Source organism: Brachycentrus maculatus, unplaced genomic scaffold (genome assembly GCF_059751285.1).
Source record: "Brachycentrus maculatus isolate JH-2025_06_01 unplaced genomic scaffold, ASM5975128v1 h1tg000549l, whole genome shotgun sequence".
NCBI classification, from domain to species: domain Eukaryota; kingdom Metazoa; phylum Arthropoda; class Insecta; order Trichoptera; family Brachycentridae; genus Brachycentrus; species Brachycentrus maculatus.
Genome location: NW_028281293.1, coordinates 135,130 through 160,037, shown reverse-complemented (window position 1 = coordinate 160,037; position 24,908 = coordinate 135,130). Strand labels below are relative to the sequence as shown.

General features: G+C 34.4%; 2 protein-coding genes across 2 annotated transcripts in view; both read right to left on the bottom strand.

The window, feature by feature from the left end:
• Positions 1 to 24,908, bottom strand: part of LOC148301528 (furin-like protease 1) — a 91,137-nt gene that overhangs the window by 15,347 nt on the left and 50,882 nt on the right. Inside the window, exons 4-12 of the mRNA XM_088273114.1 lie at positions 19,225 to 19,390; positions 9,500 to 9,672; positions 8,008 to 8,217; positions 6,026 to 6,164; positions 5,309 to 5,495; positions 4,423 to 4,596; positions 4,024 to 4,142; positions 1,227 to 1,417; positions 317 to 431 (exon numbers count right to left, since the gene is read on the bottom strand). Of these exons, the coding sequence (XP_088129240.1) occupies positions 317 to 431; positions 1,227 to 1,417; positions 4,024 to 4,142; positions 4,423 to 4,596; positions 5,309 to 5,495; positions 6,026 to 6,164; positions 8,008 to 8,217; positions 9,500 to 9,672; positions 19,225 to 19,390 (1,474 nt within the window). The remainder of the gene's footprint in view (positions 1 to 316; positions 432 to 1,226; positions 1,418 to 4,023; positions 4,143 to 4,422; positions 4,597 to 5,308; positions 5,496 to 6,025; positions 6,165 to 8,007; positions 8,218 to 9,499; positions 9,673 to 19,224; positions 19,391 to 24,908) is intronic.
• LOC148301529 (uncharacterized) lies at positions 2,563 to 3,821 on the bottom strand (the record flags this gene model as incomplete). The annotated part of the gene is made up of 1 exon (XM_088273113.1): positions 2,563 to 3,821. A coding segment is annotated over one exon (1,152 nt), but the record flags the coding sequence as incomplete, so codon positions are not given.

Below are 24,908 nucleotides of genomic sequence, written 5' to 3'. Positions count from 1 at the left end.
AAGCGAGTAAGAACATGTGGAGAAGAAAATATGACTTGTTTCTTATTCGATACTTTACTAAAAATTGCCAAGGCAAGCACGTCTTTTTCTTCTGAACTTATCGCTAGGTTTTCTGTTTTGTATCCACTATCCATTTGATCGGATTGATTGTCGTTTGAGTCAATTTCTGAATTTCTGTCTTCATTTTGAGATCCATCTTGGTTGGGTGTATTTTGGATGCTGTTGGTGTGTCTCCGCTTGCTAGTTTTCGGTTCGTTTGATGTGGCTTGAGGGACATTGAGTGTATAGAACAATACAAGAAGGAATAAGCACAAACCTATACAGTGTTGGGGTTCCGTCGCTACATAATTGAGACAACCAGAACTGGCGGCCGAGTCGTCGGTGTTAGAATCTTGCGAACCCTGCTTCTCCACTCTTCCATCTTCTCGGATCTGTCGGAAAATTTAGAAAAAATAAGACAACTTCAAAAATTTATTCGGCAGTCACTTTTTTTAAATATGTAATAAATTTAATTTACTTTGTTTATTTTTTATTTTATTTACTTTTTTATATAAAAAAATAATAATTGTAAAACGAACTCCCTCTCTAAACACAAGTATCTACTTTATTAGAGAGGTAGAAACGTTATATTTGAAATGTTTTGAATATTTGACAACTATTTTGTATTATTTAAATATGTATTTTGTAAAAAAAAATTATCTTTTCATTTTTTAACTCAAATTTTACTTGGTTGATATCACTATTTCTTTAAATCTACTGTGACACGTGTTTCAATGCGTTTCGCATCATTTTCTAACACCGTATGACGAATGCGATGCAGTGCCCTATGGACCATTGATTGATTGGTTAGGTTGATATAAAGATGATAAAGTTAAACGTTAATTGAAAGAGTTTCTGCTTAGTAAAAAGCTTCTTTCGTCTCACTGTAGATGTCTCTAGTTCTAGTGATTCAAGTACAATGTTTCAAAATTGGATCATATATATAGAACTTCCTAGAATTTGAGTAGTGTGGTTGTCAATCATTGGTAGAATTCGTGAAGGTTGCACGTGTGTAAAGTGATCACTTAAACTAGCTTACGACGGTCGTAAGCCCCGTAAATGCCCAGACTTCCATATTCTTTTTCACCTTTGATGAGATGTCAAAAAAAAAGTAAACAAATATGTTGACATAACGATGATAAATTCAAACGTATCGAAGTCGAGTAAAAGATAAAAAAAATACTAACTTTTTGAGTATCCCTCCACCTAGAGTTGGACCGATCAGACTCGATGGAGTTGTGTTGGCCCGCTTCGCCCTCGCCCATGTTGAGTTCCACTTGGCCCAGGGAGTTCGGAACGGTGCCGGGAACTATATCCAGACCTTCCTGAGCGGGCACCTCGGTCCCGTAGAATATCATCCCCCACTGGGACAGGGAACCTGAACATCCAAACAGGTCACTTAGAAAAGCAGGAACGGTCGCAGACAATTCGAATGAGAGATCATGCGACATTTCATACATATGAAAAAAAAAACAAAGGAAAAATAAAACTTTGTATACTATCAATAAAATAAATCAAAACACGATCAATGGTTTCATTATTTTTCTTAATGATAGCTATTTCGCCTCGGGCATTATTAAACTATGTCGAAAAAAACAGATACACATATTTAAAAACAAAATTTGTTTAAAGCAGTTCATAAAGTAGAAACGCAAATTGTGTGCAAAAATAGATGGTGTGGAATTCTATTCTCCCTGCCTACCCCACCGGGAAGTGGGGTTGATGGTTATATAGTTTTTTTTTTAAAGTTAAATTCTTCTCATATGCAGTGAATGGATTTTTTTAAGACTGACGTCCAAAATATATGAAAAATATCCTTGGTTTGTACGCTATGGAGGCGAAACAGCTGTCACAAAATTAAATAGTGTCGGTTAAATCATAAAACGTGTTTTAATTATAATAGTAATAACATATTATGAGAGTCTACAAACTACATAAATGCTAACTCAACAGATAAAACTTAAAATGTGAAAGACTTGTATGGAGAAAATCGGCTTTTTACACTAGTTGAAACATGACATAGAAATTCAGGAGTCAATAATTCTAGCAGTAATATGAGTGTTACAGTAATTAAATGAAAAGTTTTCACGAATTTAGAGATAAAAAAGTCAATCATTTTGTAACTCACACATGCTAGACTTTAGGATTTTAAAAAAAATTCTTTTCATTAATTCATTTTAAAAATCTTACCACGGTTCAAGTGCATTATTATAAAACCAATGGCTTAAAATTCATTGCAAATGCGTATTAATTTGTTAGATTGAGTAATTAAACAAACAGTCAAACATGCACTTTCAAGGTTGCAATATTTTCTATAGCACCGATCTTTCTTGGTTATAAAGGTGTATTGAAATAAATCGTCAAAATACTTTTATACGTATCTACATATTGTAATTATTAAAAATATAAAATTGACTAACAAGTGAAATAGAAGTAGACTGACAACACTGAAAAGTGCAACAAGACATATACAGGAACATGCTTGAAACGAAAATAAAAGAAGAGCCTATAAAAAATAAAAGTACAAAAGTAAAATAAAATAACAATAACAAAATAAAATTGGTAAACTTCGCACTACAAAAAGATAAAAAAATAAATTAAAATAAAATAAAAAAACTTCACGTTACACACTATAAAACAAGGATAAAAACTAAAATCAACAAGCGATTGTAAACAGCCAGGCAATATGTTGTTGAAGCTGTAAAGCTATCGGCAATACCCTTGTCTTCCGATGTAAGACTGGACTCGTGGTGATCCCTATCCATCTCGCTGTCCAGAGATTCCTGCGGAGCCAGACCTCGGAGGTACAGCTCGGGATGAAACTGTGACAGGGGGGGATGCTGCCGGGATGGCTTATTTGCGACAACGTCCACCTTGGGATACGGGAACAAAGCAGGATAGATGTGCTGTATTTTTGGATACTTCTGGAATAACGAGGGAATCCTCGAATTCTTAGGGGCTACGTGTCCATCCGGCGGCTGATCGACGAATATGAAGCCTCTGAAGTTTGGAGGGTTCGTGGAGACTTCCATGGTACTCGGGTAAGGCCTTGTCGAGAACAGGTCATCTTCTGTAGACATTCTGGACTCGGATTTCCTAGCGATGGATTCCACTTTATACACAGGATTGTCGGATTTAAGATTGACGTTTAAATCAAACGGTTGCTTTGAAACGTTTTTCTGAAATTTCGTGGTGTGATAAGGTATTGTTGAGTCCGAATTGACTAGAGCCGTTTTGGACAATTTGGTGGTTTTTTCGTGTTTCGGGTTTTTGGTCACTCCTGACATCGTAAGCGTGGTTTCTTGTCTTGGTTTTTCAGTGGTGAGAGACAAAAAATGCGATTTCTTTTGACCGGAAGAAGATGACCGAAGTCCAGACGATGAATCTGTTTGTCTCTGAGGACCTTTTCCATTTCCGTATTGTCTATTGTAAGATGAGGTTTTGTTAGTTATACCTCTGAGGCTGGTTACAGTCGGCCTGATGGAAGACTTGTTTTTGCCTTGAGAGTTTCTGTGTTGATTTTTGACGTTCTTATTCTTTTTTGTGTTCCCGCTTGAGCTGACTACATACTGCGTAGAAAGGTTACCGTTTCCATTATTTTTTCCGGTGTTCTTATTTCTATTTTTGTTAGATGGCATCACGACGGAAGGCACAAGGACGGATTGGGTAATATTAATTTTGTAATAATTGTTATTATAAGGACTGGGATCATTTTTGTCGGCCGGGCTTCCAGTGCCATAGAATATGAGCGCCCAGTCTTGAAGGGTGGCGCGCCCTATAAATGTTCATAACACAAACATATTAGGAAGCGTAAAAGTTATCTCGTTCAGTTAATATAATATGAATCAGGCCTAAATACAAAATATACAGGATTAAGAGAGTTATTAGTTGAAACCGTATTAAATGTATATTGTTAGTTTGATTAAACGTAAATGGTATTTTACAAAATATATGTTATTAAATTTAAAAAAAAAGGATCCATACCCAAATATCTTCCTTCGTTGTGGATCTCCAACTGCCAAATACCATAAGGAGACTCTCCCCATGTATGGACAGACATGAAAGGCCATGAAACGAAACCGTTCCGTGATATATCGTGTGACCTTAAAATAAAACATTCATTTTACAAACAAATGATAACTAATGGTGATTTGAAGAAAGAATGCAAGGCTGAGATAAAACAAATTTATGAGGAGAATGTGGTTGGTAATAAATGCAGAAGAAAACGGAAGAAAACAAAGCATGATCAAGTATTTCAAATGCTTAAAAGTGGTCAGGTCAGGAATCGGAATAATCGGCGGGTTTGTATGAGGACTTGCATGATTAAAAAAAAAAAGTGATGACTAAAAGATAAAGTAATTTTTTAAGTGCATTTCTTCTAACCTGGACGCGAGGAGAGTTGTCTTAGTTCCAGCCGGCGATGTGAGGTTTATCTGCAGATCTCCACGACGAGCGGCCGACAAGGTGATTTTGGCCTGGACATGTTCCAAGTAGTTGACTCCAGCGCAGTGATTTACAGCGAGTTGCAATACCACTTGGCTCTTTGCCGGGATCAACCTAGACAGATAATTGAATCAGATTATGACCGAGTTAAGAACTTTAAGGCTAAAATTAAAATAGCAGTTTTTCTTTAAATCTATCTCAGAGTAAAAGGAGAAATGTGGTAAAGAAAATAGATGAACGTGGGACAGAGCAGTTGGGATTATCTAAGACATCCATTAAGGCATTACAGATATACCAAGAACCGGTCCGTAAAAAGGACTAAATCCAACAGTCAATGAGCTAATGATGAAGAAGAAAAACAACGTGTACAAATAACATAAGAGATATATCAAGACCAGATCCGTAAAAAGGCTTAAATCCACCATTCAATGAGCAAAGATGAAGAAGAAAAAACACAGCGTGCAAATGACACAAGAGATATACCGAGACCAGGTCCGTAAAAAGGTCTCAGTCCAACAGTCAATGAACAAAAGACGAAGAAGATAAAACACAGTGTGCAAATGACATAAGAAATGTACCAATACTAGTTCCATAAATACCTAAATCTAACAGCTAATGATCAAAAGATGAAGAAGAAAAATCACAGTGTGCAAGAGATATACTAAGACCAAGTCAGATAAAAGGCTGAAGTCCAAAATTCAAATGTCATTGAGATAAAGATGAACAAAAAAAAACACAGTGTACAAATGACAAAAAGGCCTAAATCCAACAGTCAATGAACTAAAAATGAAGAAGAAAAACAGAGTTTGTTGATTTGGTGACTTACTTGTCAACATGAGGCGCTGAGACCTCGCAGTGACGCTGCTGGGGAACAGTTCTCCAAGAGCGGGCCAAGCGGACCATGGCAGAGGCATCCATCAATCCATAGCCGAAGGAGTGCGAGACATTCCTACCGACTCCATTGGTCCGCCAGCCAGTGGTGGCGAGGTTGGCTGGCTTTGCAGTGCGTACCACTGTAAAAAATATTTTTTATTAATCCACCCACAAGGAAGGTCATATGTGGGGGTCCTCACCAAAACGTCACATATCCATGATAAATGATTTTAAGTAATCAGAAATTCTAGCTTTTAAAATTGTTACGTTTTGGTGCGATTTAATGATTTCATATTGGTTCAACACAGGATTGGTCACGTTTTGTCGCAATTTTAATTCAGATTTCGATAGTAAACGTAATAGATTTGCATTTCAAGGATTTTTTTGTACAATAATGTAACTTTTTGGTGAGGACCTTCATATATATGACACATATTCAGATTTTATAAAATCTTTAATCAAAATGTGAAATACAAAATAAATTTAAATATTACTGCTGTCCGCTGTCCGTTTTGGGATCGATATTGACATTGTAGACATTGTACCTACTCAGTCCTTAAAAAAACATAGTACATTGCCATAGCTGACTCGCCTAGGGTGCTCAGAATATTAGAAAACGTAGCATCTAAACCGACCAGAATTTGAACTAAAGAACAATATTTCTTCTTACCAATATGCTGCATATCTCTCCATGTCAAATCTCTATTAGCTTCCAGGACCAGCGCACATATTCCAGCAGCGAGAGGCGCAGAGGCCGATGTCCCAGTGTGGCTAGTGGTGCAAGAGTGGTGCAAGTCGGTGGTCACAACCTGTGTACAAAATATCATAAATATCACCCGGTCGCATATGGAAATAAAGAGTCCTAAATAAAGTTTTCTTCAACGGGTACGGTAGCCAGGTACATTATACGTTATTTCGGAAATCAAAACCAGACTATCTAGACGTCCACTGATTAGAAGATTTAATATTGGGTTGATGCAAAAGTTTTGACCGTTTTTTACATATATATATTTTTTTAAATTTTTTCTTGTGTATTATTTATTTAATAAATTATATAATTTCCATCAGTTCTTTTAACCTTCTTCCATCTTTCTATCAACTTATTAATACCAGTAGTATAAAATTCCGCGGATTTTAATGCGAAAAATGAAGTAAGGGATGTTTTTACCTGCTCTATTGAATAATTTTTTTCATCATTAAAATTTTTTCGCAGTGATCGGAATAAATAAAAATCAGAAAGAGCAAGATCTGGAAAATACAGTGGATGCTTGATAACATCCCAATTTAACTCATTTAGCTTGTGTTGGGTCATCATAGCCACATGTGGTCGCGCGTTGTCGTGATGAAACACTGCCCCTTTTCTGTTTACCAATTTTGGTCTATCCTTTTGAAGGACCATGTTCAATTTGGATAATTGCTGACAATATCGTTCTGCTGTACTTGTCTTATCGTGTTCCAAGAGTTCAGAATACACAATACCCTTATTATTCCACCAAACACAAAGTATAACTTTTTTATGGATTTCGGCCTTCGAAGTTGTTAATGGGGCTTGTCCAGGTATAGTCCAATGTCTTTTTCTTGTCACGTTGTTGTACACGACCCATTTCTCATGTCCCATCACCAAACGATGCAAAAAAGGTTCATGTTTTTGTCTCGCACTCAAAGCAACGCGCGTTGAAACACGATCCAATAAATTGGCAGCCGACAATTGATGAGGTATCCAAACGTCGTACCGCGAAACCATTTCCATACGCTTCAAATGTCTTAATGCGATTGTTTGGTTGACTCCCATCATTGACACAATCTCCCTGATGGTTAGACGTAGATTGGTGTCAATTATGACTTTTAATTCGTCGTCATCAGACTTCAATGGCCGCCCGGTACGTGGTTTATCAATGAGTGAAAAATCTCCAGATCGGAATTTTGCAAACCATCTTTGTACCTGTCGAACTTTGATGACATCTGCTCCATACACTTTACAAATGTTTTTGGTTGCCACACTCGCGGTATTGTCTTTACGGAATTCATAAAGTAAACAATACGTAAATGCACTTTATCGAACGACATTTTGAAAAAATACAAGGGGTTATTACTGTACTCTGGCCAGGCCAAAACTGAATAGAAAGTAGAGGGAAAGCATCCTTTATACAATGGAATCATAAAAAAAGAAGATTCTATTCATAATTTATGAAAAATTTTTTTTTTACCTGGGATCATAAAAAACGGTCATTACTTTTGCATCAACCCAATAGATAATACTATATTTAATCTTCTTCCTTTTAGAGTATTTTTTTTGATGTTTTAAATCACTTAACGATATGAATGTGTATATTAACCCTTTGGTGGGCGGTGGGAAGATGTATTCCCACCTAAGAAAATGGCACAAAAAAGTCATTGGGGAGCAGTGTTTTCACTTGGATTTTACTAATGTCAATTAAAAAATATAATGATTTTTATTCCGACTAAAATTAGGTGACTGAAATGGTTCCGTGGGATATATGCTTCCCACCACGATTATCTTTTTACCACGAATATTTTTTTAATATTTTTTTTTACATTCATATTATAAAATGGCTTGTTAACAAATTCAGGTAAGTAATTTGAAGTAATTATAAGGAATAAAATTTGTCCACCAAAGGGTTAAAATCATACCTGTTTATCATTTGTGGATCCGCTGCTGTAAGTGGTCGCCAAGGTCGAGCTGCACATCTCGGAGTACCAGGGCACTTCGCCCTTCTCCGTGGCAGAGCTGATTGAAAGGGTCCAGATGGAGTTGGTATACCCATCGCAGTTGCAGTTGTCATGATCTCTGCCCCCGTTGCCAGAGGCCCACACGAAGATGGACCCCTTGCCAGCTCGACCCTTGGAACAAAGAAAAAAATGTATATAAAATTACAATAAATAAAATGGAAAACAAAATTTAAAATAAACACTTTTCATGATAAAATTATTATATAAATTCGGAATATAAAATATGATTTGTAATTCGAAGGAATAAAAAAAACCGTTGATTTTCGATTATTTTTTTACATCTAGAGAAAGACCGAAAAATTCATGGATGCTGCAAAGAGAAAATATGGTTCGAAGACATGGCCTAGGTGACGTTGTCCATGACAGGAGGACCTACAACCTGAGGACGAGGAGAGTTAACCCCAGCAGCCTACAAAGACGATAAGTTGGGATGTAGCCAGGAAGAAGAAGAAGACATTATTTTTTTATATCAAACATAGATGAAGAAGGAAGAATGTGGAGGTCTGGATAATTACAGGGGCTACGACCGTCAAAGGCTGGTTTAAGTGATGGATCTACCCACGATTGGCAACCACACTAATTCTTGAAACTTCTAGATATACGAGTAAATTAAAACAAAGTAAATAAAATAAAAAACTTGGTATGGAATCTAGGAAGGGGTGAGTCTTATATCGCTCACTCCTTTCAAGAACGTCATAAATCAGAAATCGTCAATTTTCAGTTGGGCGTGTTTTCGGAATGCCCAGAAAATGTACTATGTCCCAGAAAAAGCGGCATATTTTTAACTTAATATTTACCCGCTACAGGGCAGAAAGTGTTGTTTTTGCATTTTGAAGAAAAGGTATTGTTAAATTATTTTTTTAAATATATTAAATGTTTTTCAAATTGAGAAAAAACCTCCAGGTTTTACCTAAAAAGATCCGTTGCACAGTAAAAAGTTCAGAAAGTGGCTATATATTTATTTTTAATACATTGTATTATTAGATTTATATTATCCACTGACACTTAGTGATGGAATTGCATTTTAATATATTATTAGATTCAAACCAATATTTTTAGCTTTTCCACTTTATTTTTATTTGACCAGCGACCGGGTTCGTCGTTACCGACATCATCAGACTGGTGATGTCGGTAACGACGAAACCCGGTCGCTGGTCAAATAAAAATAAAGTGGAAAAGCTAAAAATATTGGTTTTAATCGAATAATATATAACATTGTATTATATTTTTAAACTTTAAAAAGTTCTCCTGAAAAATCAAGTTTTTTTTATTTATGACGTTCTTGAAAGGAGTGAGCGATATGTGTTTTAAATTATATACATAGATCTATACAGATCCCGGTGATGGAGCCACTGACCTATAACTAGCATAATAATAAGTAATCTCTATCTACCTTAGTTACACCTTCTATGAATGCCCTTGTAGCTAGCTCTCCAGGTCCATCGACAGACTTTCCGTCATCATCAGGACCCCAGGAGGCGCTGTAGATGTCTATGTGCTGGGGGTTCAGGCTCAAGGATCTGGCTTCCACGGCGTCCGTGACGTCGCCGTCCAACATCCGGACTCCTGGTAAAGAAGAAAAATAAAAAAAATAATTAAAGAAATGTACCAAGCAATGTTGATTATAAATATGCAATAAAACGATGTATGGTAGAAGTTCGAATGCTGACAAAAAAATGCGATGTTGTGTACGAATGGTTGTTGAATAAAAATGGATAGAATTTTACCACAAAGTGTCTGCCAAATCAATAAATGAAATGATAAATTTCCCACAGTGTGTATTTAAATCACTCGCACTTCAGAAAAAAAAAACATTGGACGCCCGTATAAAAACCATAACAAAAAAGAACGCCACAAATTGATCTGTGATGATATTTTCCTTAAATTATTCTTCCTGAACATTGTTAATTTACATATCACTAAATTATATACAAACATATATTTTTATCGGAAATTGTACGGCTTTAATTTAAAAAATATATAAAAAAAATAGTTACATTAACAATAGTAAACATTATATTACATTAACAAAAATAGTTACATTTATAATAATAAAGCAAATTAAACAATTCCACATTTATGTTATAATAACAATTAAAACATTAAGAGATAAAAAAGAAAAAAAAGGAAGAGTGAGAGTGTGTGTGTGAGAAAGGGAGTAAAAGGGAAAGGGTATGGTATAAAAAATGATAAATGCAGGAAGGAAAAAAAAGGAGAGTTATTTATGAGAGTGGTTAAAGATTTTTTTCTATGGAACAAGATTAAAAAAGAATATATTTAAAATATACATACACATACACACACACACACACACACACACACATATATATATATATATATATATATATATATATATATATATATATATATATATATATATATATATATATATATATAGGGTCCGCCATCTAAAGTTTTTTTTTTCAACTAGTGCTTATTTCGTGAATGGTAACACTTAGCTCATGTCTGATTTGACAGATAATTAGTTTTATCCTTCCGCTGAGCGAATATGGTTGTGTATACGTTTGAACAACGCTGGGAAATATTGCGACATTACTTTGAAAATCATGGTAATGTTGCAGAATGTGTGCGAAAATTGCGTACGGTTTTTGGAAGAAGAGAAGCACCGTCAGCTCCGTATGTTCGTTATCTTGTGAAAAAAGTGAAAGAAACTGGCATCCTCATCGATAAACCAAAGCGTGAAAAGCCAAAAACAGTGCGTACACCCGAGAATATCGATGTTGTGGCAGAAAGTGTGCGTGAAGCGCCATCAACATCAATTCACCGTCGTTCTCAACAATTGAACATTTCGGAGACATCATTGAGACGAATTTTGCATAAAGACCTTGGTATGACGCCATACAAAGTCCAATTGGTTCAGGAGTTGAAGCCAACTGACCATCCAATGCGTTTTCGCTTCGCTGAGTGGGCCTGCGATCGACTTACAGAAGATGCCGATTTTGCCAAAAAAATCATCTTTTCGGATGAAGCTCATTTTGATCTTGGCGGGTATGTAAACAAGCAAAATTGTCGTATTTGGGGCACAGAAAACCAGCACGCATACATTGAAAAGCCGGTACACCCAAAACGAGTCACTGTTTGGTGCGGATTTTGGTCCAGAGGCATAATTGGGCCATTTTTCTTTGAAAATGAGCAAGGAGTGGCCGTTACAGTCAATGGCGATCGTTATCGGGCCATGTTGAACGGATTTTTGTTCACAAAAATTGAAGAGGAAGATATTGGCAACATTTGGTTTCAACAGGACGGCGCTACGTGCCACACAGCCGAAGCTACACTCGATGTTTTGCGCCCTGTTTTTGAAGATCGCATTATCAGCCGCAGAGCTGATGTCGTTTGGCCACCTCGGAGCTGCGATTTGACACCGTTGGACTATTATTTGTGGGGTGCCCTCAAAGATAAATGTTACGCCGACAAGCCAGAGACAGTTGACGCTTTAAAGGACAATATTCGTGAAGCCATTGGTGAAATACAGCTGCACACAATCGATAATGTGCTTAAAAATTGGACCGATCGTGTAGGCTACTGCATGGCCAGCCGAGGCAGCCATTTGAATGAAATTATTTTCCATTATTAACCGGAAGGATTGTACTTATAAATAAAAAAAGAAATTTGAGAAAATATTCAGTAGTTTTGTTTTTATAGCATTTTCAAAAAAAAAAAGTTATTTGGCGGACCCTTTATATATATATATATATATATATATATATATATATATATATATATATATATATATATATATATATTATAATAATAAAACCCTTATCCACACCCCAATGGTGCATAGGGCACTGCGTCATATAAACGCAGTGTTATCTTGATCGTTTACACATGAAGGAAAGGTGATCAGCCCTCCGCTTCTAGTACCAGTCCAGGGTAATATTGAATAAATATTACAGTGAAAAAATCACTCATATTTGTTCTTACCCCCCCTGAGAATCGAACCCGGGTCCTCCAGAACGGTAGCCGAGCGTGCTTACCATTACACTACGGAGGCGGACAAATATATATATATATATATATATATATATATATATATATATATATATATATATATATATATATATATATATATATATATATATATATATATATATATATCTTTTAGAGCAAAAGTATAAAAATAGCCGATAAAATTGTTTGCTCCCGGAAACTGTTTCGCAGGATTCCATAAAGTGTTCAATACAGCAAATTGAGACCTTTCCTAAATTCTGGGGAAGCGCTAGTAAAAGGGTCGTGCTGATTTCTAGCGCTTACAACTTTTACAAGTGCAAACGAGTTTTTCTCAAATCTGGCCGATTTGCGATTTCCAATACGCCCTGGGCTTCGTCCATTCAGACTTCCTCCGTAAAAGTTGGCTCGGAGATTAGCCCCGGATTCAGAGACGCTCGCCACACGGATATCGAAATATTTTCAGTGGATGCGAGCAAAAAAGGTAGATAGATAATATTTACTACAACTCAACTTTTAAAATTAGAATATTAATATAAAATATGTATTATAGATACGGGCTCAGAATTTGTAATATAATTATGTATTACATGAAAGTATTATAACAAATTATGATAAATTACCAAAACAAAAATTGTCATGAACATATTACTAGAAATAAGGATAAAATAATACTGCCATTTAAAAAAAACAGAGTCTCAAAATTGTTTAATGTATAAGGGTTTGAAAATATATGATGAGATGCCTGAATGTATGAAGAATGAAAGGAGTCTGAAAGAATTTAAAAATAAATGTTTTGTTTACTGTAAGGAAAGTAAATATGTATGGTAAATTAAGTGATGAAATGTAGATATAGTAAATTAAGTGAATATAATAGTTGAAATTAGTTGTAATATAAGCTTACTTAAGAAATATTAAAAACAAAAACAGAAAAAATAAAATATATATATATATATATATATATATATATATATATATATATATATATATATATATATATATATATATATATATATATATATATATAAATATATATAAATTTTTATATATATATATATATATATATATATATATATATATATATATATATATATATATATATATATATATATATATATATATATATATATATATATATATATATATATATATATATATATATATAAAGTTATTCATTTGCAGGGACGGAAAGGAATAATTCGTGAAAAAATCAGGGATAAAATCACCAATACACAAACGTTTCTGTGCGTGGCGTGCTAGTAGTGCGCAGATCGTCTTACGTGGCGGTCGTGTCGCTACGCCAGCTATTGCGGCTACTTGCGGGGTATTTTTTCTCGTTTTCAGATACTTCTCAGAGCTAACATTGCAAGATTGTTACATCTGAACTTCAACTATGATCAATAAAAGCAACATATAGGAATATTCACATTTTTCCCATTTTTAAAAACGGGAATGTGTATTTTGACAAATGTACAAAATACATTTGTCACCGGTGCACGAGGAAATTTTTAGCACCGTAAGGGCGACTGTCCACTACCCGGAATTTGACCGTCCGGCAGTCCGGTTTTGAAAAATGAAAGCGACTACGACAGTTTAGCGTGATCGAATTTACGCACAACGTGTTCACGCACTCATCAAGAGCTCCGATCCGAAGAAAGATGGACAAAAGAACAAGCCAATCCAAGCCAATCGTCGTTTGAAAACGCTAACTGACGTGACGGACAGTAAAATTCCGCGTAATTCCGTGTAGTGGACAAACGCCCTAAGGGAAAAGATAAAGCACAACGATTCTGTGGCAGTAAAGATACGTGTATTTTTTTAAATCCGGGGGTCGATTAAGACTATCCATCTTTCATCCAGACTGTGAATATGGCTCGCCTTGGGCAGAACACGTACAGGAAACTTTAATCTCCCGTTCTAGGTGATTTTGGTAATAGCTTCGTGTTGACAAATGAAAAGATTAGTGTCCATCTGAATGGCACGGCGTGGAATTAGCTGGATTTCCTTTTTGACGAGGTGAAAGGTGGGAGAATTTGTCACAAGAAGGAATCAAATTTATTTCAGGCAAGCAAATGGTTCGATACAAACTGGCATTAGGAGAATCCCTCGTGACGTTCCTGAATAGGAACACGATAATCCGATTCTCATTAGCAATTTTGAGGTTCCCGGAAGCCAATATACGAATTTTATTGGAATAACAGACAAAGGGTTAATAGAAAGGGCCTTGAAAGAATCCTTTACTTGAGAATATACACGTACATTTATGGAAATGCCTGAACTAGGAATCACAAATATATTCCTTGCGTTGATCTAAACTAGAAAGGACGTAAAGACTACGCGCGTAGTGAAAAAATATCCTTATTTGTAATTTATACTATAATATAATATATTATATGAATAAATCTATCATTATATTTAAATAATATATTAAGTCTGCAGATGACAGGTTTATTTACATGAATTTTATACTTGTCCGCCTCTGTAGTGTAATGGTCAGCATGCTCGGCTACCGTTCTGGAGGCCCTGGATTCGATTCCCAGGGGGAGGGGGGTCAAATAAATATTCTTCTAACCCTTATCCGCACCCGATGGTGCATAGGGCACTGCATCATATAAACGCAGTGTTATCTTAATCGTGAACACATGAAGGAACGGTGATCAGCCCTACGCTTCAGGCACTAGTACAGGGTAATATTGAATAAATATTACAGCGAAGAAATGACTTCAATTGCATATTTGACCCCCCCTGGGAATTAAACCCGGGACCTCCAGTACGGTAGCCGACCGTGCTGACCATTACACTACGGAGGCGGACAAATAAATATAAGAGATTTTTTCACTCTAATATTTATTCAATATAAACCTTGATTGGTACCTGTAGCGGAAGTCTGATCACCCTTCCTTCATGTGTTAACGATCAAGATAACACTGCGTTTATATGATTTAGTGCCCTATGTACCATCGGTTAGCATATATATATATATATATATATATATATATATATATATATATATATATATATATATATATATATATATATATATATATATATATATATATATATATATATATATATATATATATATATATATATATATATATATATATATATATATATATATATATATATATATATATATATATATATATATATATATATATATATATATATATATATATATATATATATATGTATTATATATAAGTTATCAAAGTATAGTTGCCCTTCCTAGAGGTGTCCGAATATATTCCGAAATTTCTCCAACGCAACACGAAATTGTTCTCGACACAGACCACACGGTCCAATGTCCAGTTTCCGAAAGGCCTTTAACTATTCACCCGGAAGGTAAACTACACAAGACTCGGATACACGAGATGGTGTTTGTATTGGAACCCTAAAGATCGATACGACAAAGTTATCCTGGGGTGAAAGCAGACAGCATTCACTTATTTGTTCAAGGGATGGATTTAATATGGTAAACGCAAGGAAAATATCGCAGAGGTCATAAGGATGAAATTGAATCGAAGCCTTTCATGGCACCCTTTATTATTTATTGATTCGGCATTAACTTTGTGGAACAACATGACAATTTATATAATATATTTGAAAAAAATTTCTTGTCTCAACGAAAGCAGTATAGCCGCTTGTGTACTACACGGAATTTTACCGTCCGGCAGTCCGGTTTTGAGATATAAAAGCGACTACGACAGTTTAGCGTGATCGAATTTACACGCAACGTGATCCGAAGAAAGATGGACAAAAAGCTCAAGCCAATCATCGTTTTATCATTTTATTTATTGATTTGGCGTTTAATTTGTAGAACTCCATTTTAATTTATGTGTTAATTTCAAATCAAACTCAGATTCATTCGTTTGACAATGCCCTAACAAGGCGAAACAATAGTCACAATATTATTTTTTTATGTTTTTTTGTTAATAAAATACAACTTAGTAGACTCAAAAAATCTGTGTTTGATTAAAAATTAATACATAAATTAAAATCGTTTTATCACGCTAACTGAAGTGCCGGACAGTAAAATTCCGTGTGGTGCACAAACGCCCTATTAGCGCTCATACTGAATAAATCGGGTCACCATCGCCTTACATTAGATATATAAATCCAAGCAGAGAAATTAGATGGCGCTGTAAACCATAATGCTATAAATAACCGACGACCTGAAGTGCTTTTGCGAATACCTCACTACATTCTCGCGGGAATGCATTGAATCAAATCAGATCGCATTAATCACACTGGTGACACGCTGCGATTCGAGTCGGGCAGGCCGATAAGGTTAATGGACGTCCGTTGTCTGTGTATGGACAGTGAATGGTCATTGTCAGCGTCGGCCAATGGGAAGTATGCTAACTAACTGATAGGCCAAACACTATGTACTGATTATTCTGAATATTGATTGCTTACTGCATATATGGACAGCTGCCGACCCTCAATCATCTAACGGTGGGGACGGGAGCATTTCGTGGTAACGTAACGTCGTAGCTTCGCTCGCGGCGAGCGCTCCGACTATGGATGGAGCGATCGGCTCGCTGTACTGACTACACGAATGCTCGCATCGTAACGTGTTACGTTACGACGAAATGACTCCGGTCAGTCTCCACCATTAACTCTTACCACTCTGTAGGCCAGACATTCTGGCCCGTATGATTCTAGTAGGCAGCTCCGTGGGCCACAATGTCTGGCCCGGCGCAGGTATAACTTTAATCACTGATTTCTCTATCACCCAAGTGTATTCTACCAAAAAATATTTCAGATAAATACAGTTAATCTTAATTAACATGGTCATACGAATTGCCAGACAGGGTGTCTCAAAATTAGGGAACCAAAATATTTATTTTAATGGTAAAAAAAAACGTCGCATTTTTTTTTATCAGAGTAGCTTTTTGTCAGTTATGAGAAAAAATGGTCAGAGTGGAAAAGGTTGAACTAACTAATCATCATGTCGCTTCACGCTGCGGTATATACGTACATACCCGCCAATTATTCAGACTCCTAACCTGATCACGGCTGAGTATTTGATATACCTGATCAAGTCAAGTTTTCCTCGGCCTTCCTCTCCTTCTTTTACCAACCACATTCATCTCATAAATTTGTTTTACCGTTCTTTCGACAGATTGGTGTTCTATTCTCTCTGCCTATCCCTACGGGGAAGTGGCATAATGGTTAGTTTTACTAATACTATTTATAGAATTGGCGTTTAATTTGTAGAAATCTATTTTAATTTATACGTTAAATGTCGACACACAACCCGACGGTTGTGGTCCTGTGGTTAGTGTTGCGGACTCTTACCAGAATTTCTCGGTTCGAACCCACTCTACCACAATTTGATGCCTATTTTTAATGATTAGCTGCTTAGGCTCACAGAAATAGCATACAATCGAAATATTTGTAAAAATAATAAAAACACAATTATTTCTCTTAAAAAAAATATATATATATATATATATATATATATCGCAGTCATACAGGAGAAAGTGACCAAGTGCACTTTTTAGAAAGACGTGATCATTGACTATTCGTTATCTTACTAGCTTCATATTGCCCTAAAAAAGTCCTAAAGGATTTTAAAACATGGAAGTATAATATATTGACTTGTTAAAAATGACTAACCTGCATTTACGTTTATTTTCTTGCCGAGCAAAGGTGACTTAAATGGCCCTCCTGAACATTTTACGTTTTGTTAGTTGGTCACTTTCTCCTGTACGACAACGATATATTAACATCAAACACTGATTTTTAGAGTCTACATAATTGTACTTTATTCTTTAAAATACGTCAAAATAAAATTTGTGACAATTGTTTCGTCTTATGAGATTTTCAAACTACTTTATTTATTATTATAAAATACAATTTAGTAGACTATAAAAATCAGTGTTTGATTTTGATATTTCATTCAAAACCTTATCCGCACCATAGGTGCAAAGGGCACTGAATAATACAAACGCAGTGTTATCTTGATCGTTTAACGCATAAAGGAAAGGTGATCAGCCTTCCGCTTCAGATACCAGTCCAGGGTACTATGGAATAAATATTAGAGTGAAAAAATCACTTACATTTATTTTACCCCCCTGGGAATCGAACCCGGGACTTCAGAAAGTTGGCCGAGTGTGCTGACCATTACACTACGGAGGCGGACAAAAAATATAATATATACCTATATACTTTTTATATTTAATATTTAAGCGGATTTTAATATTCAATACATATAAAGTTTTTTATTGAGAGTATTCATTCATAAAGCCTTCAGAGTAAGTGTAACCCATTGATCCATCGTAATTTAATGTAACAGCTTTTTAAAATGTAAAAATGATATCTTCAAAAAATATAACGTGTCTCCGGGGGAAGGAATGGGGATAGGTAAGACGAATGGGAGGGAAAGTCGTAGAAAATGTAAAGTCAAGAATTATACTGTCATTGGTCCCAGCGGGTTCTGAACAAAACTTAACTGTATGTGAAATGTTACACAATGTCTTAACAATCCAACTTTCGCGCAGAATGCATTAAGTTACCATGCCAGTGAGTTAGGAGACAATCTCCAAATCGTAAATGACAACGAAAATGAAGGAAATTTTAATAAATAAGAAATAATACAAAATAAAGCAATGAATGTAGTTCTTAAGAAAAAAAGATAAAATAAAATAGAAAAAAATGAGAGAAAAACTAAACTGATTATCTATAACAAAAGGACTTTTTTATTTATAAGGAAATTTAATATGCTGATCTTTATACATATATTTTAATACAAATACGAGTACATGTGGAAAAAACTATATGGTTATTTCATTATATATTTTATAAAATGTAGTTCCACTAAGAAATGTCAGCACAAAACTTAAATCAAATTGAAATTAAATCATATTTATTGTTTAATGTTACTGTAATTTCATGTAATTAATGAGAGTAAATTCTAGAATCGCATGTAATCAACATTTTATGTAGTTAGTTATAAATATGTGAAAAGCGCTATGGTAGTGACATGAAGTATTGTTTGCATGCTATTGTAGTAATTATCCTGACGAAGAGACGGGTACTTGGTTATATACTAATATTACTATTTGTAAAAAAAGATTTAAAAAAAGTAAAAACACTATTCGAACACTCGTTCCGAATCCAAATTTGAAATTTAAAAATTACCTCCGACACTAGCGCCATAGGCCACGCCCACTGCGCAGAGCGAGTTGTTGGCCGTAGCGGCCACCTCTCCTGCACATCGCGTCCCGTGGCGGTTGGAGTCCACCATGTCGTACCTAGGAGATGGGTCCTCGTCGTGGTTGTTGACGTCATATGAGGCTTGAGGGTCCTGAAAAGAAAAAGAGAAAAATATATACTTTGAAAAACACAAAAAAGTCGTCACTTGGACATGAAAATTAGACACGAAGAGGCTTGCAGGAGGAGAGTGACAGAACGATGGTACGTTAGTGCGAATGAGTGTGATAGCGTATAAGAGAACGCAAGGCAAATGGTCGGATAACATTTTGAGTGTGTCCAAATACTTTTTCTCTCGTGTACCACTCTGTCGAGTTCAAGAGTGTATAAAGTTTGATCGATATATCTAGAGGTAGTGCTCAATAAAAAAAGCTTCTTCATCTCACCAATAGATGTCTCTCGTGAACGTTCTAGTGATTCTTGTACAACGTTTCGAAATTGGATAAATAATATAGAACTTCCGAAAATTTGAGTAGTGTGGTTTACACGCGTGTAAAGCGATCACTTAAACCAGCCTATGACGGTCGTAAGCCCCGTTAATGCCCAGACTTACATATTCTTCGTCATCTATGTTGAGATGCATAAAAATAATAAAAAAATAATTCATTGAAAATCACAAAAAAATCGTAATTTGGACATAAACGTGTCTGGTTGTAGTACCGTGGTTAATGTCGCGAGCTCTAGAGTCAGAGTTCCTCGGTTCGAACCCACTCTATTACAATTTGATATCTATTTCTAATAATGAGCCGCTTAGGCTCACGGAAATAGTAAAATAATAAAAAACACAAATGTTTCTCTTTATATGCATACAAACATAATTAAATGCAATGTACCAAGAAATATCATTTTTTTTTAAACTTTAGTTTTGTGGAAGAGTAATTTCTCAATACGGATAGGTACACAGTATTATAAGGGATAAAATTCAAGACACTATTAAGGAACTCAATTAAAAAGGTAAAACAAATTTATGAGGCGAATGTAATTGGAAAAAGGAGCAGAGGAAGACCGATAAAAACTTGGCACGATCAGGTATGCTAAATACTTGAAAGTGGTCAGGTTAGGAGTCGTAACAATTGGCGGGCATGTATGAGGGGATTCATGAACGTGGAAGACGCGAAGAATGTTTGCAAAGACAGAGTGGTGTGGCGTTCTATTCTCTCTGCCTACCCCTGCGGAGAAGGGTAAAGGTTCTTACATTCGTATTTCGGCTTAGCTCAAATCATAATTTAATTCTGGCCTTCTAGTGGATAAGAAACCTCAAAGGGCGATCATGTACCCAAGAGTCAAGAAATATATATTTTTTTAAAACTTTAGTTTTATGCAAGTCCGCCTCCGTAGTGTAATGGTCAGCATGCTCGGCTACCGTTCTGGAGGTCCCGGGTTCGATTCCCAGGGGGGTTTAATAAATATAAGTGATTTTTTCACTCTAATATTTATTCAATATTACACTGGACTGGTATCTGAAGTGGAGGGCTGATCACCTTTCCTTCATGTGTAATCGATCGAGATAACACTGCGTTTATATGAAGCAGTGCCCTATGCACCATTGGGGTGCGGTAAGGGATTTATTATTATTATTTATGCAAGAGTAATTTAGCAATACGGATAGACAGTATTATAAGGAATAAAATTCAAGACACTTTTAAGGAACTCAATTAAAAATACATCATAACAAGTTTATCTTCAAGGAAAGAGTACGATGAAAAAAGGTTAGTAAAAAATCCAAATGCAAGTAAAATGCTAATAACAGTAGTTGGAACTGCCTTAACAACTTTGTGCTGAGGGTTGGTTTTCCATTCACGGGGTGCGCTGTAAGGAAACTTTGCCCCATAATTCACAACTTTACCGATACATTGTGTAGCGTCAGCAACTTTGTATTAGACAAGACAATGTTTATTTTTTTCTTGGATGATGATATCGACGATAGCGTTTTTCGTGTAGTTTATTCAAACACCAACTATGGGTGGTGATAAATCGCGAGATTGAAAGTTCAATAACTCTTTCTTTCAAAAACGTTTCAAGTACGCCAATTGCAATATTACATTTGAGCGAAGAATATTTTTGTTATGTTTGTCTATATATATGTGTATATATATATATATATATATATATATATATATATATATATATATATATATATATATATATATATATATATATATATAAATATATATATATATATATATATATATATATATATATATATATATATATATATATATATATATATATATATATATGTACATATATATATATATATATATATATATATATATATATATATATATATATATATATATATATATATATATATATATATATATATATATATATATATATTATATAAATATATATATATATATATATATATATATATATATATATATATATATATATATATATATATATATATATATATATATATATATATATATATATATATATATATATATATATATATATATATATATATATATATATATATATATATATATATATATATATATATATATATATATATATATATATATATATATATTTATATATATATATATATATATATATATATATATATATATATATATATATATATATATATATTTATATATATATATATATTTATATATATATATATATATATATATATATATATATATATATATATATATATGTTTATATTTATATGTTTATATATATATGTATATATATATATATATATATATATATATATATATATATATATATATATATATATATATATATATATATATATAATATATATATATATATATATATATATATATATATATATATATATATATATATATATATATATATATATATATATATATATATATATAAATATATATATTTTTTTTTATATAAATTTTACAAATGACCGGAATGATAGGACCACAATCAGCCACACTTCCAGATGTATAGATTTACTTTTTCATATGTGAAAGAGATCCAAAAAAATGTTATATAGGTGTTCAATAATGGACAGAATGGTGAACGTACACAAGAGTACGAACAAGTGATCACTTAAGCCAGCCAAGTTCCAGGTAGTGAGCCCTGGGGTGTTCAGAATTCAATCTTCTTTCGTATAAAAAATCAAATATGTTTTATCTCAAGTTGGGACACATATAAAATAAAAATTTAATTTATCTGAGAAAATACTATATTGTGATGTTCCCTTGGCCGTTTTTGAAGAGAGTTTTTATTTAAATTTGATTTCATTCGAGCAATTCAAATATTACATCCAAAAACTGAACTTCTTCGGTTTATGCGTGCGAATGAATATTTTAAACTACATCAGCAGTAGAATAGTTTTAAAAATGTGATGTAAAAAACTAACGAAATTCTCGTGTATTGAGCAATTTTCTCGTTTCATTTCCATAAACCGACACGCGCCGCGGGGGAATAAACGCGAGAAACACATTAATTTTAACGAAATTCTAAGAGCGTGTATTTTAAAACACTCGCAAATGTGAAACACATCTTGAGTTTTACAGGCGCCGTTTCGTAGTGTACTTGTGAAACTTTAACAGTGAACAGGCGTGTAATTTATTCTAAAACACATCCTCGTACGAATGCCTACCAAAAGTTACCTGCCCGTTAACAAGTTCCTTGATCGAATAAACACCAATTTCTAACGGGCCGCTTCTCAAAATAACGTCACGGAAAATAAAGTGTAAAACGTATACGTGCCCGACGCGCTCACCTTAGACCAGGGGTTCCCAAAGTGTGCGCCGCGGCGCCCTGGTGCGCCGTAGATAGTCAAGAGGGGCGCCGTGAGTCGATCCTCTATCATTATCCGAAACCACAAATATTCACGGGTTTGCAACAATTTTTCAACAATTTCAATTTAGAGAGCTAGCATCTTTCTACCCAACTTCTATAGTTGTAGGTACCTATTTCTTTCGACTATAAGATATATACATATGTATATAGTCACATTATCTTTTCCAAATAGTTTACTAAAGTAGGGCGCCGTGACAAAATACTAAACTTGGAAGTGTGCCGCGGGCTGAAAAAGATTGGGAACCCCTGCCTTAGACTATCGCGCGAGGCAAAGGTAAACATTATACAGTGTGGCGCAAAATTAATCATTCTATCGGAAGATGTTATAATGGCGTCGTACGTCAATCATATTTGACATTTCGCTCACTCCTTTCAAGAACGTCATAAATCAAAAATCGTCAATTTTCAGTTATGCATGTTTTCAGAATGCCCAGAAAATGTACTATATCCCAGCAAAAGAGGCATATTTTTAACTTAATATTTACCCGGTTCAGGGCAGATTGCGTTGTTTTTTCATTTTGAAGAAAAGGTATTGTTTAATTATTTTTTTAAATAAACTAAATATTTTTCGAATAGAGAAAATACCTTCAGGTTTTACCTAAAAAGTTCTGTTGCACAGTAAAAAGTTCAATTAGTGGCTTGATATTTATTTTGAATACATTGTATTATATTTTCAAACTTTAAAAACGTTCTCCTGAAAAATCAAGTATTTTGATTTATGACGTTCTTGAAAGGAGTTAGCGATTTGTGATCTAGACAGACTCACAAGTGAATGTCGTGAAAAAGGGACTCGCCCTTTCTCTGCAACTCGTTATGCTAAATTTCGCTCGTTAAGGAAGCAACCTTTTCACTTTTTTGTTTTAGTTCGTTTTGCGAATTACACGTTATGAGAGGTGCTCGCTGTGACAGGTTCCTGTACTTTTATTTGACCAGTTGATCAATTATTTATTATTATTTATTCTCAGAATCAGACAGTGGATTATTTACTTTACGGATGACAAATTAACACATATTAATATAGACAAATGAAGACGTGTCATCAGTAGCGTGAATAATCCAGCATCCGATAGATAATAATAAATTGTTGTTCATTCCACAATTCTTAGAATCGTTCAAAACAAAATATTGTATAATAACATACCCAAATATTACTTGTGCATAAATTTAATTTAAATCGCCTATCTGTGCGGTGATCTAGCGATGGTCAATCTGATCACTCAAATTTACCGAACATCAAAAGAAAAATATTGAGGTGTTATCTTACATTCGTATTTCGGCTTAGCGCAAATCATAATTTAATTCTGGCCTTCGAGTGGATGAGAAACCTCAAAGGACGATCATGTACTCAAGAGTCTAAGAGTAGTGGATTACATACACCTCATGTGATATTACTATGGGAGGCATGGTTTCCAAGCGAGGGTACATTTCGTCCGAAATTTATTATGAAGGAGGGATGAGTTGGCATTTTGTTTTTAACCTTTTGGGTAGTAAGACTTTTGCGGTTACTATTTTTAATATCAACATAAATAATTAAAAAATAAAATGGGTGAGATGATTAAGAAAAACTCGGTAACATTGTTGAATTAAATTTGGCGAGACCGAATTACACAGCCAGAGTTATCACCAATCGAACATCTATCATACAACGTTTTTCCACACATTCGTCTGAAAGAACGCATTTTGACTGCATCCAGTCTACCTTTATCCTATTTTTTTATTTTTCGCTAGAGTACTTACCGAATTACCAAAAGTGCCATGTCTAAGCTAGACAAAATCTGGAAAGACCGAAGTGTGAGTAAAAACCCCAA